Source organism: Parus major, chromosome 1 (genome assembly GCF_001522545.3).
Source record: "Parus major isolate Abel chromosome 1, Parus_major1.1, whole genome shotgun sequence".
NCBI classification, from domain to species: domain Eukaryota; kingdom Metazoa; phylum Chordata; class Aves; order Passeriformes; family Paridae; genus Parus; species Parus major.
The window spans coordinates 34,559,794-34,570,578 of NC_031768.1; the positions used below are offsets into that span (position 1 = coordinate 34,559,794).

General features: G+C 37.1%; 1 protein-coding gene across 2 annotated transcripts in view; it reads right to left on the minus strand.

Moving 5' to 3' along the window:
* Positions 1 to 6,494: 6,494 nt before the first annotated feature.
* The window catches only part of TNFSF13B (TNF superfamily member 13b), an 18,435-nt gene continuing 14,144 nt past the window's right edge, over positions 6,495 to 10,785 (minus strand). Inside the window, exons 4-7 of one of the 2 annotated variants that reach the window (XM_015646247.2) lie at positions 9,418 to 9,474; positions 8,986 to 9,098; positions 8,744 to 8,894; positions 6,495 to 7,033 (exon numbers count right to left, since the gene is read on the minus strand). In XM_015646247.2, coding sequence (XP_015501733.1) covers positions 6,921 to 7,033; positions 8,744 to 8,894; positions 8,986 to 9,098; positions 9,418 to 9,474 — 434 coding nt within the window. In that variant the 3' untranslated portion in view covers positions 6,495 to 6,920. The remainder of the gene's footprint in view (positions 7,034 to 8,743; positions 8,895 to 8,985; positions 9,099 to 9,417; positions 9,475 to 10,785) is intronic. The other variant, XM_015646278.3, reaches the window with a different exon arrangement.

Genomic DNA, 10,785 nt, shown 5'->3' on the forward strand with positions numbered 1-10,785 from the left:
CCCCCCCCCTTTTTTTTTGTTTTTGTTTTAAGTGATAAATGCAAGAGAGTACAGAAATAAATAAAGCTGGCAAAGAGATCCTGGATAGAACAAGTACAGAAAGAAAAAAAAATAAGTGATGGAAAGAGTAGAAGACTACATTCTTCTCCTGTTTTCACTCATTGCATATAATGATGGTGGAAGATTTATCTCTGGCTGCCTAAGAGGTAGGGAACTGTACCATCATCCTTTTACAGACAAAGAATGTCAAATTCAACTTCATTTCTCATCAGCCTGTTCTGTTTGTTTGCATCAGCCCTGACTCACTCGTAGTATAGCAGCCCAACAGAGCATCACCAGTATTATCTTACAGGTTGAGCACTGGTAATCTTGGCTGGTATTTGTGACTGATAATTGAATAGAGATTTAAGTAAAACTCATTATGAACTTCCTCGCAAAAAAATTACCAGCTGCCATTAAATGCCAGACTAACACAGGACTGAAAGGTTGCATGGAACAATGGAGTCAGTAGGGGAAAAGAGGCAGCAGCAGAAGCATGACAGTCTTCTTGCCATTGTCTCATCTTCACTCACCCCTTCCACACAGCTACATCTCAGTTACCTCTCCCACTTGCCATCACATCAGTTGTTCACTTCACCCCATCCACTCAATTTGCTCTTAATATTCCCCTCTTGGGCTGGTGGAGAGATGGTAAATCTACTCTTTGAAGGAAAGAAAAAAAATCAACAGCGTTTATTGCAAAACAGACTAATTTAGTTTTTCAAATCCTTGTCACCCTTATGACTTTCCTGTTCTGAAGACACACAAAGCTAGGTAAGAAATCCTGAGACAGCAGTTTGCCACCAGACAGTACTTATCTGCTGTCTTCTGGCAAAACTTTCCCTCTTATTCTTCCCCCTTTAAAAATGCTGGGTCTGCTTCCCAGTGGTGCCAGGAATTATGAAGTGGCTATTTTAAAGTTCCCTTAATGTCAAGACAAACACTTTCTAAGCACAGGTAGAACTGTCACCAGCCCTTCCATAGTTACATGAAGTGGTTTCTGTGAGGTTTGTGGGGAGTGGAGCTTCCCTTCTTTAGTGGAGGAAATAAAACAGGCCCCTGGATAACCTGTCTCCAACCTCCACCAAATGTTTCATTGAAAAGCTAAATGCTCATAGTGAAGATGGGCCAAAGTTTTCTTCGTAGTCTCAGTCCTACCACCTGTAGCAGAAGTTACTTTATATACTTGCACATCGCCCTTCCCATTAAGATCCCCATCACATTCAGTGCACACAATGTCCAGTACCCAAGCAATCATTTAAGAACTTTTCCTCACACTTTTTCCAAAGCACTAGGCTGACTGTACACTCCTAACTATGTTTGCCTCCAGATCAGAATTTATTTCCCCTGGGGCTTTTCAGAATATTTGTTGCTGTAGCATTTCCACAGTAGAATTCTAGCAGAAATATACTCCATGTATTCAAAGCATGCTCCTGCTAATTTCAGTTGCAGCTGTGTGTTTCAACACTTCTGCAAATGACACCACAAGGGCATCAGTCAGTCAGTCAGACAGAGAATGAGGAACACTCACTCAGTGACCACCTGCAAAAAAACTTGTTTAAGGAACTCTAAAGCAAAGGCTAGGGCAGTCTGGAAATTTTCAGACAAAACAGAGCTTTGTCAAAACCACAGTTTGTGGAGTGTTCTCCTTAAAATATTTCAGACTGAACAAACTGCTATGAAACTGAAAATTATGTCTGGGGGAACTCGGCTTAGACTTCCAAAAGGGCTGTTGGCTGATGAACCAGGGAAATTGAAAGTGGAAATCTCCAGGTTCAAAGGAGCTCATCAAAACTTCTCCGTAGGCTGAGAAGCTTTGGAAAGCAAGTACCCTGAGCAGTGTGGGGAAGAAGAACTCACATACATGTTGTGCTACAAGATTTCCTGCAGCCATTGGGATAACTGACATTCATCAGGACTAGAGATAAGATCTGTAGATTGGCCAAAAAAAGTTTTTGCATAAATAGTTTAAAGTCAAAATTGAAACAACTCTAGCCTTAAAAGAAGGAAAAAAAAAAAATCAACATTTGTAAAGTGGAAAGTAAACATGACTTTTCAGCCAGCTCTCACTGACAGAAAGGGAAATTTGTGGCCTTCAGTTTAAACCACTTTCCATCGATATCCCATTTTCCACAGGATGAAGTATCTTCCTTCTATCCACTGAGTGAACTGGGGAGGGGGGCAGGAAAAATAAAAGTCAAAGGGAACTTGCAAGAGAGTGAATGAAGGTTATTACTCGGCCACATGGTTTGATTCAATTTACACTCTTAGGTTTGAGGTCATGCAGTACCTGATGACTACTAGCAGCTTGCTGTGCTTAACTGGAACCTGCCCTGCTCAGTACATTAATGTTTGCTGAGCCTGTTGAAGCACACACTGAGGAACCTATGTTTCATTTGCACTCAGGAAATGAACATCCTTCCTTCCCCAGCAGGACCTTTTCTGACCCACCAGTTTCAGTCCTTTCTCTGCCTCTGACAACTCCTGCTTTCTTATCAGAGATTCAGCCAGGGGAAAGGGATCATTTAAGAGGTCAGTATCTCATCCTGCTGAAAGGATCAACACTGAATTCAGACAATGTTGCTCAGGGGTTTATCCAAAAAAGTGTTGGAAATCTGTGAACAACCTACTGCAGTGGCTGACTGCACTCCCCATGGTGTGACTCTTCACTCACTTCCTGCTCAGATTTTGGCTAACACATGGCTCGTGCTGTATGTTGTCCCCTGATGTATGCTGGGTCAGCGCCAAGGCAAAGGCAACGTGTATGCTCGACACAGTGGCCAGAAAGGGCTCAAGGTCCTTATGCAGCCATTATCACCTGCAGCCATTGTCTTTGCCTGTTTGTCTGGCAATCTCTTCATAACCTGCTGACTCCTGGAGATGGTGCAGACCAAATGTCCAAGCTGGAAGGTGTCAGCTTACCCAAACAGTTTTTGAAGTAGCAAAACTGGCAGCAGCAGCTGGGGTGCTGAGGCTTTCATGCTCCACAGCATGACACCTGTGCCATGACAGATAAGGAAGAGCAAGAGCTCTCCCCAGCAGCTATGTCCTGCTCATAGGTGCATGAGTTACTGTTTGTGAGCCGTGAATAAGAGAGCTTGTGAATTAGAAATCAACCAGTCAATCAATCAATCAAATCCCATCTAGGCTCTCTCCTGTTCCTGCCATCCAGCTCCAAGTCTAATTTGTTTTCCCCATCACTGCTGGGATCTGTGTAACCTGCAAACTCCATGAGAGTCTTTCTGCATCAAATATTTAGCTTCCCTCTCCCCTGTATTTGCATCAACTTCCTTTTCACTGCTGTTTGGACTGACCTGGAAAAACAAGTTTAGACCTTACTGATGTAATCCAGACACCAAACTGCTGGGAACATTTTCCTCTTCTTTTTGAAAGTTCCACAGAGATAGAATATGCTTAACATGAGAAAGCATAAAATATTCTTCAAAAGCATAGACCTTGTGAGAGTCCAGAAGAAAGGGAGGAAGGAAGGAAGAAAAATCTTTTTAAAACAAAGCAAACCCACATTACACACATTTCTTCTTTCAAAGCAAAATCTCTAGACCTGTCAAAAAAAAAAAAAAAAGTAGCCACATTTTTAAACTAAAATCTAAAGAACACATTTTTCCTAATCTCATCTTTAGATAAAGATAGCTAAAGATAGCCCAAGATAATTCAACCTAAGGACAACAAACCAGAGACACAGAAACTGTCAGCTCCAGCAGTATAAGCTTGGCAAAACTATGGGACCTCTGAAATGGAAGTCTTAAATTGGCAAATGCTGAACAATTTGAGAAACAGTCAGATATAGGAGAGTCACAAAATGAATATACTCTGTATGTTAGCAGGGTGTGTGACTGCACATTATATAAAAGAGATGAGATGCACATTACATTACATACATTAAATTCAAAGCAGCTATGTATCTGTCAACGGCACAATATTAAAAAGGAAAGAATGACACAACTTCACACTTTCTGTTAGAATGTACTGGAAAGAAAAAGTCCCTTATGTTTGCCACACCGCTGCTTAACACCACATGAAAAAGAACCAGAGTACGCACATAGTATTTGCAGAAACCTGTCTTAAATGCTATATATCCTTGATAAAAATGTGAAATACTGTATGAACCAACTAGATACTAATTACTGCCCATCACAGTTCTTTAAATATCTCCCAAATGCAGAATGCTTCACTAACTCCCACTCACTGAAGCATATGTTTGATGGTGGTCTGGATGCACTTTGCTACCTTCTGTACCAGCTTGCTGGCAGAATGACCAGGGATGAACTATTCTCCTTTTCTTTATGCTTTGATCAGAAAATGCTGATCTGTTAAAGCAGAGCAGCTTTGTGCAGAAACAGGTTAATTTTGAGAAGACAAGTTTTCTTATGAAGCCAGTAAAAAGCTAATCTGACAGCAACAAAATTGCTGGATTTGCTAGTAGAAATATCTGAACAGTCTGTCAACTTGCACTCTGCACATATGTGGGAGTTCTTGTGGTTCACAGAGACATGGTTCATGTATTTTGTGAAGAAACCTGAAGATCAGTTGCATCCTTCTAAGGGAGGGAACACCTTTGAAAATTTTTCTTTCAGAAGACATAAGTTTTCTTCTAAGCCAAATCATGTGCCAGACCCTTTCCAAACTTCTGCACTTTGCACATTTGTCAGCAGCAGAAGGAAGAAATACAGCCAGGAAAATGGTCTAAGCTAAGCACACACAGGCCCACCAAAACCACTGGGGAAGCTTACACAAAATGTTAAATTTGCAAGTTTAGCTACCAAGTCTCTGGGAAAGCAACAGTAACAACATAATTTTTCCTGTAATCAGACAATGCTAAAACAAATAAACTCTTCTGATGAGAGATTCTGGGCATCATTAATGTATTTCAGTAATAAGAGACAACTTGCTACATGCTAATAGTTGTTTTACCTATATGAAGCATTATACCACCTTGGTTAAATGGAGTGCTCCTGTGTAGGATTTAAAATGGCTTTTTGGCAAATTCAGCACATCAAAGTATAATAATAATAATAATAATAATAATAATAATAATAATAATAATAATAATAATAATAATAATAATAATAAACAATAATAATAATAATAATAATAAAGCAGCTGCAGCTTCAACCCATAAATAAAAGATATTTTAAAAATACTTTTAAAATGGAGGACTTAAAGATATTTTGAAAATGTAGTTAAGCTCATAAAAATCCCAGCAAAAAAAATACAATACATATATGTTATTGCTGAAATGTCTTCATGAAGGCTAGAGGATGAAATAATTGTTTCATTAGTTTATCATACTTTATAATTCTGAGCTCCAAATCTTTTATTTACTATCTATCACCATGAGAAATCAGTCAAATCACAGTTCATAAAAAACAGACAAGGAAACTGCAATATACAGAGCATCTTTTCTTTACTAAGTGAGCTTATATAATATAATTCTTTGGTCCTAAAAATATTTTTAAATGAAGAAAAATTCATTAGTTGGGGTTTTACTTTTTTTCTATTCTAATAGCACTTCAATGCTTCTTTAAGATCAGGGGTAAAAGTACTATAGCTCCTTTGACCATAAAATATTTGGGATTAAAAAAAGCATAAATACTATCTACTGAACAAATCAGCCAGACAAAAGAAAAGGAAAAAGAATATCTGTTTATTCTTTCTACAGATCTGAATATTTTTGTAAAACAGAGTTAAGCACTATATTCAAAACTGCAGAAAAAGCCTCTGAGATACAAGTCGATTTTCTTAGCTGCATGGCTGGTTTCAGATCTGGTGATCTTTATTGGATTTTTCTTTTTATAATGTTGCATAGAATGGAACACAGCAAGAAGTAAGGAAAATATAAAAAAATATGTATGAAGGAGTATTTCCATTGGATAAACTGCTCAAAAGCAGATAAAATTCTATGCCCAAATGCCCAAGGCCCATGTGTGTATACATACTTTCAAATATATACAGATATGTCTATATAGTGTATATATATACACACACATCTATATAGGGCAGCAGAAATCATGGAGCCAGAATCCAATTCCAACCATGGTATTGTGTCTAATTGCACTGTGTTTCTTCCTGTGCCAGCCTTGTTTACACAGAAGTGTACACATATTCCTTGATGAGTAGCAGTGCTTTGAAGATTGAGCTGTTGAAGCATTTTATATATCCTCTTTCCAGTAAAATTAATTCTAATTAGCAAATAGATTTAGAATAGCTATTAGACTTCAGTAATTTATTCATTTTTTGTTCACAGGGAAGAAGCAAGACAGTGGCTACTATTCTTCATATTTGTTTTCATTATCCCAGACATTTAGAATTTTTCCTTCCCCAGTATCTTTGGGAAAATAAAAAAAACCCAAAACTCAGAATCCACTTAACAATTTAATTTTGTGGTGAGGAATCTAATATTTGATGTTTTTCCCCACACTTTATATATTAAATACTTTATTGATTAAACAATGCAAATCTAAAATACACTTTTATTTTAGATTTCCTTTTCAATTGATAACAATTTGATAGTCTGTGTCCTGGTCATGCTGTTATTTTTAGTCAATTCCTTCTCTGATTTATCATATGGACAACAAATTTTTTCAAAGGCAAAATCTCATTGCTTTACAGTTGTTTTTTAGAGTCTCCCATTGTCTAAAATAAATTGGCTTTCTGGTAATCACATGGTGGTTATATCACAAGCACATCTGCTATGTTTCCTGTTTTGGGTTTGCATATCAAAGCGAAGAAAATTCTTAGAAGCCTGTGGTGAATTGGGAGAGGCTGAATTGGCAGCTTTATTGCAATTCAATATTTTTTTCTGACGAAGGTATAGGCAGAGAAGAAAATGGCATTAAGCATAATAACAGAAATGAAGGGCTTCAGAGGAGTCTCACTGCACCAAAAAAGGTACCATCTCCATCCAAAGATATTTTAGCCCTTCTCCGTGGTATTGTAAGTTGAAGTTCATCACCTTCTTCTAATTTTGCAATGCCTGGCAAAAGATTTGGAATATTTTAAAATTAATATTTCAAATACACAGTTTTATAAAATGGTATTCAAAAGTCATTATGTATCATCTTGCAAATGTAAGCATGGCTTGTTACTTATGAGTGCTTTGATCTTTAGGCACAATCTTAGAGGTTACAGCGTATCCAAAACTGACACTTAACATCCTCTCTGAAGATGGCCCTAATTTCCACACTGCACTCAGCACGACACAATTCACTAAAGCAAACACTGCAAAAATTTTGAAGAGTGGTGTGCCCGGGTTCCTCATGTTATGGTGATGAGACAGTCAAGGTCAACGCTGAGTTTTACTGGCCCTAGACCACTCTATTCTACATGTCTGGGGAAGAGCTTGACCAGCCTAATGAAGTTACCACACATCAGCTGATTCACTGAAGCTGCAGAGCACAAAAATTTGCTTCCTGCCAGCCACACATCAGCTGATATGATAACCAAGAGCACGTCACCTTCAAGCTGCAGCCTCTGAGCTGAGAACACATCTAACATCTGCTGTGACACACACTCATGAGAGAGAGCAGTCAGAAACATTTTTTTTCCAAGTGAAAACAGAATAGTGGGAATTTGGGAAGCAGGAATCGTGGAGTGGCAAGATAGAGATCCTAGCTAGGAAAGGGAAGCAGTAATACAAGGGTAAAATTACAATATAGATTAAATTGAAGGTGGTTATGTTGTGAGAATGTGTGACTGAAGGGGCAAAAAATTAAAGAAAATGTTTGGACATCCTCAATTGCCAGGACAAAGTAGTTAGTTAGGTAGTTATTTAGTTAGGTAGGTAGGTAGTTATTTAGTTAGTTAGTTAGCTAGTTGGAATTTGTTTTTATTTGGAGAAAAATAAGCTTCCTGCCATATCCCATTTGTTCAATGTCATTACTTGCCGACAGTCAATTCCATCCCTCAATGTCACCCACTTCCTCATAAGGCATTGAAAAAAAATCTCGCTGGAAAATAACCAAAGATAAAATCCTCAAATTCACCATTAAATTGGGAAGACAGACAGATAAGAAATTATATATGGGGTTTTATAGGCCTTGATACTAATTCCTTAAATGCTACTGCAGGAATTTATACATATATTCATCATCGAGCCTGCTGGACTTGCATTAAATATTTTAATTGGTCTTTCTTGTGGTGTTTCTAATTTGTGCAGCCATGAAGAGCACCGAATAGGAATTAACTGCTTTCCATCAAACCAAAGACTAAAAATGCAGTAGACTTTATAAGGAGTAGAAATATCACATTAAGGTATGCAAGTATTGGATGGCTAAAATCCATACATGACATTTCAAAGAAGAATATAGCTCTTTAATATTTTCTTGGGATAACTAAATGTGGAACTCAACTCCTAACTTAAACTGAGTTCTTCAATAAGGATTGTTGGAACTACTCTTGCCTGCCTCAGGCATCTAACTGAAAGCACCAAAATGTCTAACCACATTACAGAGTCAGTGGAGAGAGCAAAATTGTTCAGGTCACCAAGCTGGATGCATGATCTCCAATTGCTGATGCTTTATATAAAGCTGTGTTTTCTGGAAGTATTCTGTAATTTTTCAGTTAGCCAGATCCATGAATGCAGACCCTGCTCCTTGTGACTGCTATAATGCAACTGTCCAACAGTACAGATTCTATTCTATACAGCTTATTTGTAAAGAAAGAAAAGGAAAATGCAGATATTTACCAGCAGTATAGCAAGAATTATTTGGATAAGACTGTGGCATATTTTGGATGCAGCGAAACAATGTCACCAAGCTGAGATCATCACCAAACACATGAGCCTTCTTCCTCTGTATTAGGTGTCCCATAGCAAATGTGGTATCTGTATATAAAACCTACAGAAAGAAGAGGTGTAAACTTTATTTTATAGAGGCATTAAAAAGTTCTTACAAAAGTCAGGTGCTGAAGTGAATTGAGCTTTCTCACCTGGCCATATATGAAAAAATAACCAGTTTCTTTGATCACTATTTTATTTCCTTGTTCTTCCAGAGCTGTTCCACGTTTAAAGCTCAGGAGCCAAGGGACAATGCTTGAATCATCTAAAAGAAAACATAATTATGGGTGATTGGAAAGGTTATTTCCTTAATTTTCACCTGCCAAAAATTAACAAAGCTGACTTCTAGACAGAACTTCCAGACTCACTAGGTGGATTTCCCCACTGAAAGGATATTTGTAAGAGCCATCCAGATAGAGGGACCTTCCAGATTCAGGGACCTCCTTGTTTTTTGATTTTTGTTGTTGTTGTTTTATTTTTAAATCTGCTGTTAGAACTCAGTTAATGCTTTGAAATTAGGTTGAATTTGTTCAAAGAGTTATCCCATGGAATAGTTAACTATAAATCATGGCACATATCCTTACCTTTCTGTTGGATATCACTTTTGCTGTCAGCAATCAGTTGCAAGCAGGCCTGCAGCACTGCAAAGTGAAAGCATTTTGAAATCAAAGAAACATAAATCATTAATAAAATAAACTTATGAAACTACTTTAAGGAAAACAAAAGGACATGAAAGAAATCACTCAGTCTCATCACTTATTTTAAAACAGAACATACTGGTTTTGACACAGATCTTATCATGTGTGCAAAATGAAAATTCCTGTCACAAAACATACTAGATGACTTTCAGAGATCATGCAGATAAGTAGGAGGCCTCAGGTAGCAGCACAAGTACCTTGCTTGTTTTAATATCTGGTCCTAATATAATTATGTAGCAGTAAGTCAAATGAGCTAGAAATCATCAGGTCAATTAGCCTCGTTAATTTTCTAAGCAAAAGCTTGAAAAAAGCCCCAACCCAGCTACCTATGATAGATAGCAGACTTTCCAATTATGTTTGCTGTATTATTTAGAGAAATCACTATTTTTATATTTGCTGTAAAATATTAGCCATATATTATATCCTAATAAATTCTCAAAATCCATATATATATATATATATATATATATATATATATGGATTTTGAGAATTTATTAGGATATAATATATGGCTAATATTTTACAGCAAATATAAAAATAGTGATTTCTCTAAATAATACAGCAAACATAATTGGAAAGTCTGCTATCTATCATAGGTAGCTGGGTTGGGGCTTTTTTCAAGCTTTTGCTTAGAAAATTAACGAGGCTAATTGACCTGATGATTTCTAGCTCATTTGACTTACTGCTACATAATTATATTAGGACCAGATATTAAAACAAGCAAGGTACTTGTGCTGCTACCTGAGGCCTCCTACTTATCTGCATGATCTCTGAAAGTCATCTAGTATGTTTTGTGACAGGAATTTTCATTTTGCACACATGATAAGATCTGTGTCAAAACCAGTATGTTCTGTTTTAAAATAAGTGATGAGACTGAGTGATTTCTTTCATGTCCTTTTGTTTTCCTTAAAGTAGTTTCATAAGTTTATTTTATTAATGATTTATGTTTCTTTGATTTCAAAATGCTTTCACTTTGCAGTGCTGCAGGCCTGCTTGCAACTGATTGCTGACAGCAAAAGTGATATCCAACAGAAAGGTAAGGATATGTGCCATGATTTATAGTTAACTATTCCATGGGATAACTCTTTGAACAAATTCAACCTAACTTCAAAGCATTAACTGAGTTCTAACAGCAGATTTAAAAATAAAACAACAACAAAAAAATCAAAAAACAAGGAGGTCCCTGAGTCTGGAAGGTCCCTCTATCTGGATGGCTCTTACAAATATCCTTTCAGTGGGGAAATCCACCTAGTG